Source organism: Podarcis filfolensis (genome assembly GCF_964270895.1).
Source record: "Podarcis filfolensis genome assembly, chromosome: 1".
Lineage (NCBI taxonomy): Eukaryota > Metazoa > Chordata > Lepidosauria > Squamata > Lacertidae > Podarcis > Podarcis filfolensis.
The window spans coordinates 19454820-19476149 of record NC_139604.1 but is presented as its reverse complement, the minus strand read 5'-3'; the positions used below and the strand labels follow the sequence as shown (position 1 = coordinate 19476149).

The 21330-nt window shown below is 40.5% G+C and overlaps 1 protein-coding gene across 3 annotated transcripts in view; it reads right to left on the bottom strand.

The window, feature by feature from the left end:
• Nucleotides 1-10163, bottom strand: part of ERICH2 (glutamate rich 2) — a 29163-nt gene extending 19000 nt beyond the window's left edge. The window contains exons 1-5 of one of the 3 annotated variants that reach the window (XM_083572516.1): nt 10017-10163; nt 9852-9900; nt 5024-5057; nt 2462-2498; nt 105-138 (exon numbers count right to left, since the gene is read on the bottom strand). In XM_083572516.1, coding sequence (XP_083428642.1) covers nt 105-138; nt 2462-2498; nt 5024-5057; nt 9852-9900; nt 10017-10024 — 162 coding nt within the window. In that variant the 5' untranslated portion in view covers nt 10025-10163. The remainder of the gene's footprint in view (nt 1-104; nt 139-2461; nt 2499-5023; nt 5058-9851; nt 9901-10016) is intronic. The other 2 variants (XM_083572517.1, XM_083572518.1) reach the window with 2 other exon arrangements.
• Between the last annotated feature and the right edge of the window lie 11167 nt (nt 10164-21330).

Sequence of the window (21330 nt, the reverse complement as noted above, 5' to 3'; positions counted from 1 at the left end):
ACAATCAACTGATTAAAACCAAAACACCAAGAAACCATTAAATACCAATATATCAATTCCTTTTAAAGATAAACATATATCAAATTTGAAATAAAAACTTTTACCTTCATTACATCAGTCCTTCCTAAGCCACTATGCCTATATAAGACAATAAAATGAGTTGCATATATAAGGAGCAGATTATTCAAGATGATATAATGCTTAAAAATCAGCTTGAATCCTAGCCTACTTCTCATATTTGACATAATAGAGTATAAGAATTCATCACAACCAAAGCATTGTAGACTAGTCCAGTAACCATTGTTACACTACAGAACACCATGCTACCTTATTTGTTTTCTGCTCTTTTTTTGAGTATTTCTGACCATGAGATCACAACCACCAGTTCATTAAGCTTTTTGAAATCACATTTCTTAAAGTCCAAGATGCGTATCCACTACACTCAGCTTTCCTTTTCCTATATATACAGTGAATCCCAAGAGGACGTGATCTCTTCCTCCTGTGGTTCCCACTATTCCCACCTCTGCCTAAAGGAACTCCTAGGGCATGTGTCACCCATAAAATGGCCTTCCTTGATGCCCTAAGTATTCAGGCAGGATGATAATGGGAAAAGGCAGTCTCTTGGGTAAACATGCCCAAGGCTGTTAAGGGCTTTATACACCAATAGTAAAACCGTAAACTTGGCCAGTAGCGAACTGACAGTCGGTGCAAATCCCTAAACAGCCATGTTACATGCTGCCAGGTAGGTTGCTCTGAATAGCAGCTTCGTCACAGCATTCTGCACCAGCCTGTAGTTTGTGGACCAGCTTTATGGGTCTACACAGAGCATGATGCAACAATCCAACCCTGAGGTTATCATTGTATGGAACTCTGTGGCCAAGCTATCCCTGTCCAAGGACGGTTGTGATTGGCACACCAGCTAAAGCTGCTCTGAGCGACTGAGGCTGTTTGGGTCTCTAGTGACAAATATGGATCCTGGCTCACCCATAAGCTACGTATGTGGTTCTTCAGGACCCTGTTCAGAACAGGCAACTGACCTTCACAGCTTTTCTTTAAAAATAGTTTCTACATGTGCTACAGTATTTTCATGTAACATGCACTCCGGTCTTTCAGCTGTAGTCATAAGAATACTTCCATATACGCAAGTTCCATTCAATCAGTTGGATTTAGGCTGTGCACACGACCATCTCCACTGCACTGCCCCACTAGGTTTTGAATCCATGTACACATGGAATTAGCAACAATCTAGAGCTATCCTGTAGTTTCTTGTAAAAATACTGCGCTTTCATGCGATTCACTGCAAGCCAGCTTCATTCCAATTTGAGAATGGTAGCAATACTGAAAGTGTAGTGAAACCCAGGTGTGCACATTTGAGGCTGTGAGTTGGGGCTGGTTCTACAGGTCTGATGTCAGTATGGGTAGAGGGAGTTAGAGAAGTCTCTTTCCTCTAACAAATCCTCTTTATCTGAACTGTTCCCTATTTTATTAAGAGTTTTATTTTATCTCTCCCTGTGTGTAAAACATACCTACTCATTAAAAATAGATACCCACTTCAACAGTATTTTCGCACTACCCTGTAGTAAAGACCGCAATGAGTTTTCTGGCACTTTAGATTAATAGCATGATCCTAACCATGCCTGCTCAGACTTGTTGAATTCAGTTGGGCTTACTCTCGGGTAGGAGGTGTTAGGTTTGCTACCTTAAGATGTACTCCTACCCCTGCTTGAGAGTAAGCCTCATTGAACTAAATGAGGAGTACTTTTGAGTAGTTGTGTACAAGGCTCCACCATCAGGCTGATTTCTTAAGCTTCCACACTTAATTTGGAAGTAGGCTGCATGAGGATGATTTGTAGGGGGACAGGGTTGAAGGGAGGAAAGCTTCATGATTAGGAGTTGAGGGTGGGTGGAGGGGTGGAGAAGTCGATCAGGTGAAGACATCCCTCCCCCATCTCTGCCGACTGGTGTGGATGGACAGGGGGTGATGTGGAAACAAATCAAAGAGTAGTGATGCTCACAATGATGTGTAAATTTGAACTGAGCTGAAATATAGAGCACACACAAACACAAAACCCCCGACTTCATTTAAGCTGGCAATGTGTACATGGCCTTATTTTCATCTTGTAGAGATGGGCAGGAGGACAGAGCTGCTAGTGTCTTATAAAAGAATGCAGGGAAAGAAGAGACCAAAATATCCTAGGACAGGCTTCCTCAAACTAGGCCCTCCAGATGTTTTGAGATTACAATTTCCATCATCCCTGATCACTGGTCCTGCTAGCTAGGGATCATGGGAGTTGTAGGCCAGAAACATCTGGAGGGCCAAGTTTGAGGAAGCCTGTCCTAGGATATGCCTTGAAGGCATGTAAGGCCACCACCTTGCTGAAACTGGGAAGGCTGGGGTCTGATCACAAATTCTCAGAGGGATAAACTGAACAATGGCAAGAACCCATCTTCCTTTCCTTACCTTGGCAAAGGCAAACGTGTTTCTAGGACAAATCCATCTAAAACAAAAAGTTTGAGTGTATTTTGCATGATCTCCTTAAACCAAATCTGCATGTTTTCAATGTATAAATTCAGCATGACAGAGCATAACATTAAATTGATAAACTTTTGAGATGCATTTAATTTAAAAAAAAAATATTAGGAGACATATTGTTTCTCTCCCCTACAAGTTTTTATCAAAATGCTCTCCCCATACTCTCCTGCTCCAGGTCATGGATCTCCTCACAGGTACACACATCCTTTACATTCAACGCTACTCCTCTTCCCTTCCTGTTTGGTCTATTCCTTTTGAATAAGTTATATCCCTCAATTACTACATTGCAGTCCTGTATCTCATCCCACCAGGTTTCAGTAATGCCAGAGCTCAAGTTCATCTTGTTTATTCCCCAAGCCCTATGCACTAGTATAGAGAAAATGGGAACAAGTCATTCCCTCAAGCTGCTTCCTTCTTGGTTTTCCCCCCCCCTGCCCATAAGCAGGTTCCTGTACACTAATAAAGTTATTATCCCCAGTACTTGGTGTCCCCCTGTGCTCTGAAATATTGTCTCCTTCCCCCTCGGGATTCAGTTTAAAGCTCTCCTGATAAAGTTTGTGAGATTCCTAACACATTTTTGCCAACTGCTGTCAGGTGCAACCCATCTCTTGCCAGAAGTCCTTCTTCATGGAACTGGCGACCATGGTCCAGGAAGCCAAATCTTTCCCAATGACACCAACTGTGCAGTCAGCTATTTACTTCCAGTATTTTTCTTTCTTTTCCTGGGCCATGACCTTCAAAAGGAAGGCATGATGAAATAACCACTTGTGCCACAGGATCCTTTCAGCTTCCCACCCAGAGTCTCATAGTCCCTTGCAACACATTGAAGACTGTGTCTGCCAGCATCATTTGTATCCACATGGATCAAAAGAAAGATCTCGATGACAGTTGGCAGCCTCTCTATCACATGTTGAATCTTTGCACCTAGAATAGGGATGTCCAACTGTTCGACTGCGATCGACAGGTTGATCCCTGGTTGATAGCAGTCGATCGCGGGCTCATATTCCTCTGCGGGGGGAAAAGAGCATCTGGTCCCGCCCTCTCGCTCTGTCCTTCATTTGCGCACAATTACAAGAATGGAAGAAGGAGTTACCGCTGTCGTAATTACTACCTGTTTAGCAATTTATGGCGTGCGCCCCCCTAAAAAGCCCAACAACTTTGGCTTGACGTCCCTGACCTAGAAGAAAGCACACCTCCTGGGACATTCTATCAGGTCCACACATCACTATCTCTGTCCCCCTCAGAAGAAAGTCACCGACCACCACCACACCTCTCTTCCTCCTTTGGGAAGTGGCAGAAATTCTTCTATCCGCTGCACCTTTTGCAGTCACCTCTGTGCTCTCTGAGGCCTATGACTGATGTCCCTGTTCCTCTGACCCAGAATCAATGTCCAAGGGTAGGAACTGGAATTAACTGTGAAGCTCCAAAGGCACAGTATGGTTCCTGACAGCCCTGCTTCTGTGTTTTATGTTCTTCCAAGTGTTTGCCTCCTGATTAGGGTTGGGGGATATGCACAATTAAGCCACATTTTTTTACCTCCACTTCTCTTCTAAACTTTGCCATCCTTGGTACAGCTTGACTAATATATCCATGCCTACCATAGAAGTATAAATCTTTTATTTGTTACAATTTGTGTCCTAAGACTAACAGTACCCCGTGGCTAAAAACTAATTTGGGAAACTATGTATATAAACCCTGGCTACATTACATTTCAATATATGGAAGTGACTTGGATGGAGGGGGAATTTCTGTGATTTAAAACACAACACAGGATGTGCGGCTCTTATTTAAGAGAAGGACGATGAAACATTTGCTGTGCACATGTTTTCACTGAGTAGCACAACTCTCCACAGAACAGGAATAGCAATTTCACAATTCACAGGTAAAAATGGGCATATTCACGCCAATAACTTCTATTAGAATGCAATCCTCTACATGTGTACTCAAAAGTAAGGCCCATTGAGTTAAACAAGGTTTGTTTCCAAGGCAGTGGCTATCCAGTTGCAGCCTGCTATAGTTCTATACACACTTCTGTAAGTAAGCACCATTTAACTCAAAGCTGTGTACTCAGTCCCATTTGCTTTGCATGCACAGCACTCCCATCACTGGTTCGGAAAGTGGTGTGCACATGGTGTTATCCACATATCTATCTTGTCATTTCTTATGAAATACTGCATTTTGATGCATCCCCCCCCTCCAACCCAGCTTTGATTTGAATTGAGAAAAGTAATGACACAGCTGCTCTTTAAGCTGGTAATGTGTACACAGCCTTAATGGGACTTACTTTCAAGTGGACAAGTATAAGGTTGCACTCTTAGCTCTGAAATATCGATAAAACCATTAAGAACAAAAAGAAACCTATTAAGAATTCTTATGACTTTTTTTTTTAAAGGAAAAAGGCTTAAAAGGAAGAGGGTAAGGTTTGTTTGTTTTTTAGAATATAAGGAGCTATAAGAAAGTACTTTCAAATGCATTGTTTAATGCAAATACCTTCAGGAGCAATCACTTCCATCATTCCAGAAACCTAAAAAGATGTAGAGGAAAGATTCCAAATGGCATTTTTAAGAGGCTTACTAGGAGCAAATAAGATGACTATATTATATACAATGCAGTATGGCCTGCAAAAGAGGCCCCAGAAAGTTTCCAAACACTGTTTCTTAGTTGACTTTTTACTGAAACTAAGTAGGGAGCATTCACAAAAGGGAGAAATATATAAAAAGACACACCAAAGTACACTAGTGGCCAAAATTGTGGAAACCTTTTGGGAAAAAAGTGTATTTCTGAGCTTTGTTGGCTCAGAACACCTGATTGGCTCTCTAAACACTCATGCTCTTTGGCTACATTCAAATGAAGGAAAGCTACTACATATCAACCTAAGCAAGTTGTGCTTCATTCTTCTGGTTATTTGGCTATAACTTTTGATAGAATACAGATAACTGAACAAATGTTGTTGCCTTACATTCTCATTTAAATTATCTTTCTACTGATATATCATTTTATGGTATTACTAAAAAGGGGGGGGGTGTTATGAGCCATCAAACCTCGGAAATACACTTTTCCCAAAAGGTTTCCACAATTTTGGCCACTAGTGTAGTGATGAATGCCTTTCTCTGCAAATTGTGAGTTCTTCAGGTATCAAAAAGACCTGACTCCTAATCTCCTCCCCACCCCCAGCCACATGGTTGTTAACAACACCTTGCATCTGAAACAATATTATATTTTTTGTTTCTAAATGTGAATTGGGGAGTGTTGGAAATTTGGGTGCAACTCAGCATGCAGAAGAGGGGTTTGGCATGGTTTAAGACAGAAAGGGTTAGGGACCTCCAGATTTCCTGAGCTCCCTCCATCTCTTTTGACGTTACATTTAGACTGATATTCTCAGGTTGTGCTCTGTTTTACAACTTCCTGTTACTTTCACTTCTCTCTTAGACCTCAAAATGAGACATCATGCTGGAACCATCCTCCAATGGAATAAAAGAGCCACCACAGCTGCCCTGTTCTACTACAGACTAGTTAGACTAGAATTAGGAACTCTTCTATCCAAGTACGGTACGTATTTCATACCATAAAGTCCTTTTTTATGTTTCTTACCTACAAGCATCACTCTGTGTGTGATTGCAACTGGTAAAGTCTGCTAGATTCACTCCCTTAATGCTGCCTTACTCAGCATACTAAAAGAGTTTCAACAGATAGTTGGAACCAAATAATTTCAGTATAGAATATATACCAATTTTTAAGATAAGGTTACAATCAACAGGATTGTGAAAAAATGTAACTGATGCTGAAGTGCTGACAGTACACTTACTCTATACAGATAATTACTGGTTGAACAGAAAAAGACATAAAAATATGGTATACATGTCATCCTAATGTCAAATGATTTCAGTTAAAATCCTTGGTTTTATCTTTGACTTCCTTCCTTCCTTGACACACAATTTAGGCCATCACAATACCAGGTCAATTCTCTCTTTACAGCATTACAAAAATATAGTCCTTTCTATCTGCCTCTGACAGAACACTGAGTCACATCAAGCTGGCAATATATTTTTTTTGCCTTGACTATTACAGTTTTCTCCTCTTTGGTCTTTCATTATCTCACTTTGGCTCTCTGCTCCTACCAATCACTCTGCTTTCAAAATCATTTTGTTCATCAGACCATGGAAAGTCTTTCCTGAAATTCCAACATTGGCTGCCTTGCATGCTCCAGGATTGTGCACAAGTTTCTTGTCCTTACCTTCAAATTCCTAAATTTCAACAGCTTTATCATTTTTAAGAGAGAGAAAGAATCATAACCAGAAATGGCCTACTTGTTCAGCATTGTAGGCTGCCATGGAAACACAAGTAACAGACAGTTGTTAATTTCCATATTTAATTTCCATATAATTAACATAGCTAGCATAAAATGTGGGTGAACATAGCAGCAACTAGGCTGTAATGTATGTTGCACTTCTTCAGTAATGCAATTTGTGCCATTTCTAGTGTGAAAGTGTTTGCCTAAGCCAGGGGTAGGCAACCAAAGGCCCGTGGGCCAGATGCGGCCCAACCGCCTTCTCAATCTGGCCTGCTGACAGTCTGGGAATCAGCATGTTTTTACGTGAGTAGAATGTGTGCTTTTGTGGGGCCTGCCTGGTGTTTTTACATGAGTAGAATGTGTGCTTTTATTTAAAATGTATCTCTGGGTTATTTGTGGGGCTTAGGAATTCATTCATTCCCCGCCCCCCCGGCCAAAAAAAATAGTCTGGCCCACCACATGGTCTGAGGGACGGTGGACTGGCCCATGGCTGAAAAAGGTTGCTGACCCCTGGCTTAAGCAAAGAAAAGGTATGATTGGTCACATATATCCCAGCATTTTGTGTGTGTGTGTGTGTATCTGTTATATAACAGATATATTAGAAATCTCAAACAGCAATAATGCTTAATATTCTATTTAAAACATAGGGAAATAATTCCTCACAACTTTTAAAGGGTAAAACTTATGTGTGATAAGGTAAAATGTTTACATCTAAAACAATGGAAGACAAAAACATTTACTTTTGATGTATGGCTCCACGGATATATCTGCTTTCCGAATGTATATTATGCAGCACTCATCTAAGCACCTTAATTAAGCTATAGCATGTAACTGCAGAGGCATAATTTTTGTAGTAACAGCCGAAACAGTTTTGTGAATGCTACCTCTCTGGGGAACTAGCATATATTCAGGGAAAGATAATTCTACGATCCACTTGGTGTCACAATGCTCTGCATGGGTCAGGATGTTCTTCAGGAAATCAGACTCCACTTTGCATTCAAAGTAGAAGTAACCTCATTAATAGTTGCCACATGACCTTCCCAACTCTATTGTCACATCAACAGGTAAGCCATAAGATCAGAACTCTTGGCTGTAAGTCTTCCTCTCTCAGTACAGTGTGTTCAGATTTAAATTTCTGTAATATATAATACGGTGCCCATCACGTGTGCAACAGCTGTTATTTCTACAGGACACTAGAGCCTCTGCTAATCATCATATACATAATCTGAAATCCATTTAAGTTGGCAAACTGAATTCAGCAAGCCTGGCTTGATTTCAAATGGGAACAAGCCAACTTAACTGCTTTGTAGATCATAACCAACATTTGATTAATGACTCATGCGGCCCCACAGCCAACATTTGAATAGGGTGGGGGAGAATGCGAAACAGGCACCACTAAGGGTATTCTGCTATGGAATAGTATACAAGTCTAGTAAATCAATAAATGTGTATATGCTTAATATCACCACAAACATATCACTTCCTTTTGACTGCAGAAGGTTTGGCCATTATCCCTAAGTCCTGGATTCCAAATCCATAACCACTAACAGAATTTCCACGCAGCCCCCCTCAGCATACAAAACTAATTAAGTCTGTTTTTCAATCTCAAATATTAAAATGAATGAGATTGCGAAGAGATTATTTCCCATTACCACCCTCAACTGTCAAATAAACTGATTTTATTAGCAATTGTGTAAAAAACTAAAAAAAAATTAAGATGTGTTAGTGGTACCAAGCCTTCACTGGAGCTAGAGCTGCAGCTGCCCACACCCAGGGGTGCCTATTCTGCAATAACAACAACAATATATGTATATGCCACCCATTTGACTGGGTTGCTGCAGCCACTCTGGGCAGCTCCCAAGAAAAAAATAGTAAAAACACAATACAACATTACACACTAAAAGCTTCCCTGGACAGGGAAGTTTTACACACCAGATCCACTAGACCAGCCTTTCTCAACCTTGGGTCCCCAGGCTTTGTTGGACCGCCGCTCCCACCACCCCTGCCTGCTGTCCTGTCTGGCTACGGATGATGGGATTTGTAGTCCAACAATATCAGGGGGCCCAACGTTGAAAAAGGCTGCACTAGACATCTCAATGTTTCTTTTGTTCATCGCTTGCAGGGCTGCTGTGCTTCTAACAGGGAGAATGTGAACAGGCGGCGGGAAGAACTCCTCAGCATGGCAGTGCTGCCAACAGAGAGGAGGGTGGCACTTGCTGAATTTATTCTGCTTGTTGCTACAATAATTTAAAAACACAGCGTTTTCCTTGGCGGTGGCGGTGCAGCAGCAGCCATTTCCCTCGCTGAATTGCATTGTTGTTGTCAATAATTTGTTGTTGTTGTTACAATAATTAAAAACACGGCATTTTCCGTGCATAGCCGTCAATTTTTCCTTTTTAAGGGAAATTCCCTTATTCCGAATAGGATTCCTCGCAAGAAAAGGGAAAAGTTGACAGCTATGTTTCCTCGGCGGCGTTGGTGCAGCAGCAGCCATTTCCCCCACTGAATTGCATTGTCGTTGTTGTCAAGAATTTGTTGTTGTTGTTATTGCTACAATAATTAAAAACAGGGCGGGTTTCCCCAGCCCTGTTTAGGGAAGCTTTTAATGTTTAATAGGTTACTGTATTTTAGTATTTGTTGGAAGCCACCCAGAGTGGCTGGGGAAACCCAGCCAGATGGGCGGGGTATAAATAATAAATTATTATTATTATTATTATTATTATTATTATTATTATTATTATTAACAACATGACGTTTTCTTTGGCGGTGGTGGTGCAGCAGCAGCCAGCTTTACCACTGAATTGCATTGTCGTTGTTGTCAAGAATTTGTTGTTGTTGTTGCTGCTACAATAACTAAAAACACAGCATTTTCCTTGGTGGTGGTGGTACAGTAGCCAGCTTTCCCACTGAACTGCATTGTCGTCGTTGTCAATTATTATTACTACTATTACTGCAGCTTTTATTAAGGGCTACAGGTTAAAAAGGAAGGGCACCTTTAAATACGTGGGGTGGGGTGGGGTCTCCTACCTTGGGGGCTGTCGGCCTGGGTATCCCCTGGCCCAAGACAATATTAAACCTAGATAGGGGGCGGAGGGAAGAAGAAGGAGAGGGTTAGACTCTAGAGCCGCGCTGCGCCATATCCTCGAAACCCCCTCGACGCAAAACAAAAAAGCAGTGCTGGTGCTAGGCTACCTGTTCATGGCGCGGCCGAGCTACCTGGGCTCGTTCAACTGACTGGGGCAACGCAAAGGACGCTCCACTGCCAGCGCCGACGGAGCGTCCACAGGCCGCAGGCAGGCCGCGACGTCACCATAGCAACGCGCAGCAAGCGCCGCTTTGTCAAGCCTCCGGGCCGCCTGGAAAAGGGGGCCGGGCGGGAACGGAGAGGCGGGGCCAAATGGTTCCCACCCGCGAGGAGAAGCGGCCTTGCCAAGCAGCGGCAAAAGGCGCCAACAGAGACAAGAAGCGTTAAACTAAGACGACGGAGAGAAACCCACCCCCCCACTCTCGTTGCTCACATGTCCCCGGTTTTCGGCAAGCTGGGTGGGCGTACACGTATAATGCTCATGCATACAGGATATTTTTATTTTATTTTACTGGTTTTTTATTTCATTTTGAGCAAAGTACAGGTCCCTTCAAACGCTGCATGACGCATACAACTGGAAAGTTACCTCCTGTTGGCACTATGTTTGCCTCACCAATGCATTTATCCTACTAAGCACCATTAAAAACAGCGCAATAAGCAAATTCACAAAGAACACAAAATTAAAAAAACCCCAAACCTAAACATTTTTTAAACATGCAACTTTTAAGTTTGTTACATTGAACATTCTACCTTCTAAGCATGCAAAAAAAGGGATGGTCTGCATTTTAAGTTTGTCTTTTAAAAATTTTACAGGGCAGACTGACATCACGCGAAACACACAATATACAATACTACAGCATAGTAAACTGCCCGAGACGTTTTGCTGCACACGGTGCAGAAGTTTAAATACAAAGCAACCATGTCCTGCTTTTTCAGGATACCCAGAATCTACTGATTGAAGCGATTGCCTCCTTCTGCCTGACCGCAGGGGTGGTCTGGTTTTTTTATTGCATGGGCTATGAGCAGTGCTTTTTTTCTTTAAAAAATGTTTAGGGGTGTACTCTCATTTTGACTCAGGAAAATCACCATTTTATAGTTCAAGTCGAGGAAAATAAATACAGTAAATGGACAAAAATAGAAAGATCCACAAAATGTTTAGGGGTATGCATACCCCTGTACCCCCCCCCCCCCAGGAAAAAGCACTGGCTATGAGTATTGTTCTGTTGTTATGTTATGTGTTTTTGTACTGTAAACCACCCTGGGCTCTTCAGATGATTATCTAAATCAATTAGATAAACAAATAATCAAGGCAGGAATTGAAATGGGTTTGTTGCAGTTGTTTTTAAATGGCAGTGGAGATTATGGGTCCCTTGTCCATTGGGTGGATTTGAATTCAGGCCGTGTGGCATAGTAATAGTAATAGTAATAGTAATAGTAATAGATGAAACATGATTCATATGTATGACAATTTCACTAGATTTCTCACATGTCTGATAGGTCATGTCCTTCAACTCATATACAAGATCAGGGCAGAGGGCAACTTTTTTCACAGCAACAGTATTCATTCGAAACTGTGCTTAGATGTAGCCAGAGGTCCATTCCAGGAAACAGAGATCCAGGATCAGGATGAAATGAACTTTTTCATACCTAGAAAATGACAAGACTCAATCTGACAAGCTGATCTCTGGCTGTACTGGAAATAGGATGTAGGGTGGCATTGAGAATTCCCTGACCCCCATCAATGCACATGCACTGTGAGGGCTTGGGATAAAGGTTTAAACCCTTTTTACCATCTGGCTTTATGACTACATAAAATAAAAATATGTAGACAATTTTACTTGCATAGCTCTACAATGCAGTTCTGCTGACTGCTATGTCCATATGCTTTGATTTGGGATGGGCTCAAATGCTTGTTTATTCAATCTTAGGTCCTCATTAGGTGGCATCTAGAGTTTTACAAATTGCTTAGGCTTGGACTTTGAGAATCTTCGTGGGAGAATTGAGTGGCAGTTTCCCAATTAGCACAATTATTTCAAAAATTGCTTGAGTTTGGTTCACTTTGCAAGGAAACTGTTTGAGAGCTGATGGGGGAAAGGTAGCCTAAAGAGTTAAGTTGGTCACTGCAGTGGAGGTAATGGCCTTTTGCAATCCAATCAATATGATCCAAAATTAATTGTAATATGTAGTCCTCAGGAGAGGAGCACGTTGCTCATATTTAGGTCTAATCAAACCAGCTGAAAAGTGAATAATACCCTCTATCCTTATAAAAGAAAATCCTCTCACTTTGACCCTGGCTCATACTAAGTATAGGAAATAAGGAATGACACTTCAATGTTGGACTCTGCTTTGAAGCTTTTGTTTATACGGCACTCCAGGTTTCAATGCAAAAAGGGTTCATTTAGCCATTAAGTCCCTTGCTTAACCACTCATTCAGATCACACTTAGTGTGCTGAATATCATTCATAGAATCATAAAATTGGACAGGACTCTGAAGATAGATGATCCCTGCAACTCCCTGCATTGTAGGAATATGCAGCAGTCCCTGATGGGTATTGAGCCTGCAACCTTGGTATTATCAGCACCACGGTCCAACCATCTGAGCTATATGTCCCAGCTAGATGTCTGAAAGCCAGCAAAACCCAGGGCACTGACTCTCCTGCTTCTTCTTCACTATATTTGGACACTTGTCTGCTGAAACAGAGGTACTCACTTGCCGCAGCTGCCTCAAAAGCCCTTTCAGGAGAAGAAGGCAGAAATGAAAATACTGGAGATATACCTCAGAGGTCCAGAGTATGGGAAGCCCAAAAAAATAATAATTAGGATTGTAATTTGGCTGGTTTTTATTTTATTTTTAATTTGATTATGATTTGATGGATTTGTTAATTGGATGTTCTTATTGGAAAACTAATAATACACACACACACAAACACACACACACACAAACAGTGGTACCTTGGGTTACAGGCGCTTCAGGTTACAGACGCTTCAGGTTACAGATTCTGCTAACCCAGAAATAGTACCTCGGGTTAAGAACTTTGCTTCAGGATGAGAACAGAAATTGTGCGGCGGCAGTGGGAGGCCCCATTAGCTACAGTGGTACCTCAGATTAAGAACAGTTTCAGGTTAAGAATGGACCTCCAGAACGAATTAAGTTTTTAACCCAAGGTACCACTGTATATAAAAGCCCTTTCAGGGTTCCACTAGGAGCACATACATTTCAGCATGCATGCAAGTTTTGTGCCATTTTGAAAAAGAAAACGTTACCATTTAGTATTGTTTTTATTTTGAATTACATATGGGGGAGCATCAGAATCTTTTCAGCATTTAAGAGCCTCTAAATGTCTTAATCCATCCCTGGGTACAGGGCACACTTATTTTCAAGCACGTTTGTCACATTCATGGGGCAGCTCCATCAGCGCAAATGGGTATGTACACAAAGAAATTCATTAATGTGAATGGGAATACCCACTTGTTCAGTAGACCTTGTTATCTACTTGCAGACCAAACGAAGGTGTGGAGAAAGCAAATAGTTTTTTGGGGAGGAAATCTAATTAATTTCCTGTAGCAGTAAGCTCAGCATTTTTATTTTTTTTTGGCTGACTTGGTGCCTGTGTTTTTGCACACATGTAAGAAAGCAGCTACAGTGGCTTTCCAGGGAATGAGAGGCAATGCTGGGGTCTGGGGACCAGAAGGGAATCTTCTGAGGAAAACATCCTGACAACAGGAAGCATCCAAGAATAGCGTCCAAAAAAGAGAAATATATCTCACAGATGCCAGGAAAACCGATGGGTTCTTCATTTTTGTAATATAGCCAGTGTGTTCACTCACAAATGCCTTTGTCAAAAGATAATAACCGTTTGTACCAAACATGAGGTGGCCCTCCCATGAGATTTTGCCCTAACAGTGGCGTAGCGTGGGTTGTCAGCACCCGGGGCAAGGCAAGTAATTTGCGCCCCGTAACCCGTGGATTTGTGCCCCCTAACCCTAACCCCCAGATGTTGTGCCCGGTGTGGCCGGCCCCCCCCTGCACCCCCCACGCTACGCCACTGTGCCCTAACAAAGCAAAATGTTAGGAACCAAGTACAGTCTTACTTTTTTTGTGTCATGGCTGGCTTTGGCTTAAAATAGGTTTCCCATTAAATACTTAATTTGTACAGGAATTTTATTACATTACATGTTGGCACAGTCTGAGTTTTTAGAGAATTTTTAATGTGTGGTTTGGTAATTGTATAATAAAGGTCTCATTGCTATATTTTTATATAAGCCCTTGACTAAGGCATTTGTAGCTGAAATGCATTGGGCATACTACAAGAACAAAGAATCAATCTTTTTTTCTTGGCACCTGTGAGATACATTTCTCTTTTTTTGGTAAGGGAATCTTCTGTAAATCATTTTGAGCTTCCATATATCTGAAGTATACACTTTAGCGCACAAGGAATGTCTGTTTCACCACCGGTACATAGTATATCTGTCATCAACTTTAGCTACCCATTGTTGGCATCTGTCAGTATTGGGAGATAATAGAGGAGTGAGCCTTTGGGGCTGAAGTCACTGCTGGAAGGTTGCAGCGTCTGTAGAGACCGATAAAGGAGAAACATGTTTTGTTGCAGCTGGGGAGATGATGGCGTCCAGTTGTGCTGCTGCAGATGGACCATGGCGTTTCTTCTCTCTTCACATTCAGCCGTGAACATACATGCGTGCTTCTCATGTTTAACAGTACACACTCAGTATTTACAAAGAAATTATATCAATTAAGTAAAACTAAGACTAGAAACAAATATTCATAATAATAAATTTCTGATAACTAATAGTATTAAGGGCATCTGATAATGCTTCCAATGTGAGAATGAAGAAGAAATCAAACCATTATTAAGGGCAAGCCACCACACAGAATATAAATGCATTTGTAGTCACATTCTTAATACTAGGCCATTGGTGGGGGACACCTTCTCTTTGAAATAACACATAATCTTGTCATTCCTGAAAGACACAAACTTAGTATAGACAAGTGATAAACACTGGACCACTGTTTCAACATTATATGAAAAAATACTTCCCCAAACTGGCCAGTAAGTATGAAGGAGCATGAACTGTTTGCACAGTTGAGTTGAGGCACATCAGTTGATGAGGTACATCAAATCATTTTGGAAATCAAAACTTCAAAATATTACTTGGATTTTTAATACAAAAAACATGCATTCCCATAAGCTGAATATTTGACATACTATAAATATAACTCCAAAATACAATAGTTTTCAGAATTTATATTTTAGTGCATTTGTTTTATTCACTACTATAACGGGAAAGGTTACCACCTTTCAGATCAGTCAGAATAGGTCAATTCGGATAATATTTTATAAGAGTTAGGAGCAAATTCGGAACATACACACACAGTAATCGGTAAAGAAAATTGCCTGCTGTACCTTTGTAATGGCACCACTTTTCACACTAGGTTAAACATTAAATAGGCCTAGTTGATGGGAAGGTGATAAAACAGGAACAAATAACAGCAGATTCACCCTTCAGGCCTTCCCTGGCCAGTGTTGTAGACCAGTAAAGAAGCTTTCAGACTGTTGCTATTTTAAGGCACAATTCAGTCACATACTGGCAAATTAAAGTTGCACAATTATAGCTGATTAGGAAGTCTTGCACAACAAACTCGCTTCCCCCGAAGGACTGGACTTTTTGCAATAAGGAAAGGGACAGGAAAATGGCCTGCAAAGTGTGGGGTAACACAGTGTCTAACCTCCCTGCAGGGACGTGGGTGGTGCTGTGGGTTAAACCACAAAACCTAGGACTTGCCAATCAGAAGGTCGGCGGTTCAAATCCCCGTGACGGGGTGAGCTCCCATTGCTCGGTCCCTGCTCCTGCCAACCTAGCAGTTCGAAAGCACATCAAAGTGCAAGTAGATAAATAGGTACCACTCCGGTGGGAAGGTAAACAGCGTTTCTGTGCACTGCTCTGGTTCACCGGAAGCGGCTTAGTCATGCTGGCCACATGACTCAGAAGCTGTACGCCGGCTCCCTCGGCCAATTAAAACGAGATGAGTGCTGCAACCCCAGAGTTGGCCACGACTAGACCTAATGGTCAGGGGTCCCTTTACCTTACTTACTTAGTTGTCCAAAGGTGAACTTGTGTCCATGTCAAAATACTTTTATCAAGTGCTAGTTCAACTTAAGAGTAGACCCAGTGAAATTAATGAACCTAAGTTAGGTCTTTTAATTTCAATGGACCTGCTCTTCAATTTGACTAGCATTGGATACAGCCTACTTATTTGAGCCTCTAATTGCCACTTTCCTGAGCTTCTCTCCCTAGTCTCCTTGCTCCAAACATGGGAGCCCCTTCCTTGTGTTCAAGAAGGCGAGAACAGGGTTTCCAAGTAGAGAAGACCTTGAAAATACTGATAAGAGCGGATGGATCTTCTGTTCTAAACCACAATGTGGAGTTTCCAAAAGAGGGAAAGGGGCATGATAGTGTGATGCAGGCCACAATATTGTGGCAATGTGGATTGCAAGATGGCTCCAAGTTGTCCCCTCCGCCACATCTTTTACACTTAATGGTTTTACTCCCAATCTTGGTGCCCTTTTCCATGAGTTTGTTTCAACAAGGGTTTACGTTCAAAACACTGGACACTGACGGACGAAAGCCAACTTGGCATGGCCATTGAACCCCATATTGGTGGCCATAATGTATAGTAAGATTTCTGCTTCCTTCCCATTTCCTTAGGATTACCACTCGTGTGGTAACCAAGGCCGACCCAAGACATTTTGACACCTGAGGTGGACCCCCTAAAAAAAGTGCCCCTCTTTCCGCCAGGGAAGAAGGAGTGAGGGAAGATCTACACCAGGAACAAGGCAGAAGTAAAAATTGACATGAGGATCGTCTGGTCCTGGGCTGCTGCCTGAGGCGGTCACCTTTCCTCACCTCATGGGTGGGCCGGCTCTGGAGGTAACAATAGGAAATTAGAAGCAGAATTTATCATGTGGACACTGTTTCCACTGAACACTAGAACATAATGTGTAGACATTATGTCTACACAGTAGATAAGGGATCTACTGCTGCCTTCTAGAATATTTTTTTTATTGCAATCAAGAATGGAGTGAGGTGCATTTAAGTGATTTGGGCTACAGTGTACCCCACAGGCATTATTAGACATCACATTAAAAGCACATTTGAGCATCTCTCAATTCTCATATATGCACTGCATCTATGAATGTTGTTCATGCAGAAAATCAAATGGAACAGAAATTGAGTTAGATCCAGGCCAAGTTTGTTCCATTTAGTTCCCATTGAAATCAATGCAACTTAAGTTATTACTAACTTTTCCCAATGTTTCCAATGGATCAAAATACCCATCTGGATTCAAACCATATAGTATTCTTTGTAGGTAACAGGCTCTCCCATCAAAGACTGATTTAAGCACAAACCTTTCAAATATCACATATAAATATGCTAATTCAAAGGCAAGAAATATGGCCATGATTATGCATGCATTTGTAGAGGCTTCTAACATTGCAATTAAATCTTGGAAGTATGACAGATGATGCTGATCATTTGTTTTTAAGCAACGTAGAGAATATATTGTGAGCCACCCCTGAAGCTAATCTTGCTTCGTAAAAGTATACCTTGTTAACAGCAGAAATATCAAATGTGCAAAATGAAATATTTCAAGAGACTAATGGAAATTGTGCTTTAACAAAAGGAAATGATGGAATAGCAACAAGTGAATCCTTATGAGGCAGAACATATAAATTGAAAGTATCCCGTATAACACAAACACAGAACTCTATACAGTATCCTTATAGAATGTATCATGGAAAAAAAATTATCTACTGCCTTCAGTAAAAGCACTTAATCACCTGTGCTATTGGTATACAAGCTTTTAGATTATTTACATCTCCCTCAGTGCTCACTCAACATTAAGTAAATCACTTTAACTCTTTATAGAATTTTCAAAATATACTTTACCTTTTAAATGTTTTTCTCCTCTAATAAATAAAAGTTACAAATAAAGAGTTATCCAAGACTTACTGTGCAAAGATATTCTCTTTCTCTCCCCCCCTCCCTTATGCACACACATTATCCTCCAGTTATTAAGTGTTTTATAAATAACTATTCTGAATCCTTGCTACTCGTTCGGGCATATTACTCAACTAAAAAGTAGTGGATTAGCAAGCAGAGAGAAAGATGGGGTGGAAAGACAAAAGGCCTTGTTTAGTCTGGGTTGAGGGTTTCACAAAATATTGATTTCACTCCTAAATCAATTTTAGGAATCATTCCAATAAATACTGGATTTACTGGTGCTGATATTGTGGTGATTACTAGTATGAAAGCAACATAAGAGAATCATTTAGCGGCCTGCTTGTCTTTGGCAACGTCACACCAGAAACAGGATTCCCTTTGGAATGGTCTCAATACGTGGCGTTACATTTCATATTATCAATGCATATTGCTCATATTGATGGATTGGCAGTTCTCAGTGCCGGCTTCATTCTTTAGCTCGATTTTTTATCGTCTTTCCTTTGCTGTGTGCCAAATTGAGAATTGGATTGTTCCCCTGAAGCTAGCAGTTCTATATGCAATGATGTTGGTTGCATTTCCTACCTTGAAGCAAGTTGAAGCAAGAAAAGACAGCTAGGAGATCTGAATTTCAATTGCATAAAAGCAAGCAGAAAATATATGTATAGGCCCTTTTTGTTCCAACAAAGTTAGACACCCCCAATACTACTGAAATCAATACCACTTGGCAGCCTTATCCTATCAGAATTTACTTAGAAATAAGCTTCATTACATTAAGTGGGACTTACTTTCCAGTAAGAAGGCTTAGGGTTGTAGCTTTAAATAGTGAGTGGGTAACTTTTGGCCCTTCGGACGTTGCTTGAGTATAACTTCCATCATCTCCAACCATCGGCCATGGTGGCAGGGGCTGATGGAAGTTGAGAGTCAACATTTAGAAGGCCTTAGAAGTCAGCCACCCAGATTTGCTGGAATGTGTGTCTAACTTTTTCTGGGCTGAGCCCAAAACAGAAATACTGAACTCCTTTGAATAATGTGCCCATTTCAAAGGTGCGTATTTATTGATCTACACTGTAAACTCACTGCAGTTCTAAAATACAAAGAGTATACACATTCAGCACCAATGTTTCCATGGTATATAAAAAAGGGAGGATGGAGAGATATGAAGCATCTGAAGTATACTACAGGCTTGGATCCCGCAAAAGATCGTGGTGATTGCCAAGAATAATTTCTAAGTTTCTTGTGACTAACTTCTTACACTGGTTTCAATGAGAATGCAGTTCCAAGCTTGATTCCTAGGGAGTAAGTTTCCATCACCTGGTTTGCACATGAGGCTAGCCCATGTTTTAACATTAGTCATTTTTAACAAACCAGTGTTACATATTTAGGCATATGGCAGATGATCACGTAAAACTTGGTTTATTGCAACATCCCCTTTTAAAGAAAACACAAGCCAGGAAGAGTCACTTTTCACTTGCATCTTTGTAGCTTTTGGGTGATGATGGCTCCTTAATTAATATTAAGGAGGTGGTCTGGGTTCACACATTAACACTAGGTCATGGTTAATCTTAACCTTAAGTTTTATAAGCCCACTGCAAGCCCTGCTTTATGTGTGACCTATAACCATACTTAATAAAACTATAATTAAATTGCAGGGTTGGGTTCATGCATAACACTAAGCCGTGGTTTAATAAGCCATGGTTTAATAAACTATGGTTTAGCATTATGTGTAAACCTGGCCATTGTATTCATTGGACTTACAGCTGAATAAACATGCATAGGAATGAACTTCTAAAAGTCTTTAGCTGGAAGGTGATCTACAACTTTTGTGGATGTGTAATCCAGGTCTGTACAGTGATTTCATTATAATCAGGACATATAAAACAATCCCAAGACTTTGTTTGTTGTTCTATTAAAGACTTGACTGAATGTGAAAGTAACTACAAAATATATGTCATTTTCAGATGAACCATTTAGTTCAGGTTTCAAGTCTGTAAACTGCATTTTTTTAAAGTGTACCAGTACACCTTTTGAGGAACTCATTGTTGACACAGATCTTACTACATTGCCTGGTTTCTAATCATAAACTAAAGAGGACAACAATTTGCATGTAATCCAGTTACCAAAACCCCCCAATTCACTTGTACAAGAACTGGAGAATTTATATTTTATACTCACATAGCACTGTATATTTTTAAAAAATTGGTGTACAATCCATCTTCACACACCTAAGCCCATACTTAAATGCTTAAGCATGTTCTTCAAACTTCCTCGTTAAAAACAGAAAGTTTTAAATGTGGTTCATTTTGGGCTGGATCATGTCACTAATGAGTGATTTCCAGCACTGCACAATTCAATGCATGTTTACTCAGAAATAATGGGGTCTAATCCCTAGTGTATACATTTAGAATTGCTACCTTAGATCCATATAAACTAATTATGACAAGTGAACAGAAACTGAGTATCACAATTTGACTATATCAAAAAAATAATTCTGTTCCCCATCAGCTTTGAAAATTGATCAGTTAATCAATCACAAATCAAACCGAACCGAATTTTTAATCCAATTGCAATCCATCCTTTACTGTACAGATTAGGAACAGCTATGGTACTAGCTAATTGACCTATTTTATTTTTGTTTGATTTGGCACAAAAGAATTGTATCAAATTACTTGGATTGAAAAGGGCAACTGTCCAACAGTACAGCTAATCTAATTAATCTTCTACTATAGAATCAGAAATATTGAGGCCTCTAGTCCACATATTTATTTCTCCTACTCTTTATTTTTTAATTTACAAAAAATACTGCATTATCTCTTTAAGTGATGCATCATCTTTTCTATGTTTCTGTTATCATAAAAAAAAAAATATACAAGTACTTGTAACTGGAATAGGAATCCAGTTTACTGCTTTCCCGATAGATTTCTAATTAAATCAATTGTTATTTATAACACAATCCAAAACATGTCTGCTTGAAAATCACTCTCACTGACCTGTTTAGGATTGGCGCCCTGGTATTTTACACTCTAAAAGGAAAGATCAAACTCTGCACAAAAGAAAAAGGATTTCTTAAAAGAGTTTGAATAAAAACCTGACTCACAACCTTGCTTCATCTAAAATACACCTGCATCTGAGATGATAACAATAATTCCTTGGAAGGCAATGCTATAAAATAATCTGAAATTACCCAGTTAACCTGATGTACATACTAGAAAGGGGGAGAGCTTAAATTCCAAGCAGAGCGACACCCACCAACAGCTCAGCTGAAGGCATTTTTGTTGCTTATTCCATTTTTTGATCACCCATTTTTTCAAGGTTAACTTCCATAAGCTTAAACAGATTGCATTTCCAACTTCCTATTAAATCTCATGTTGTGCATAAACTATATTGCTGTGGTTCAATTAC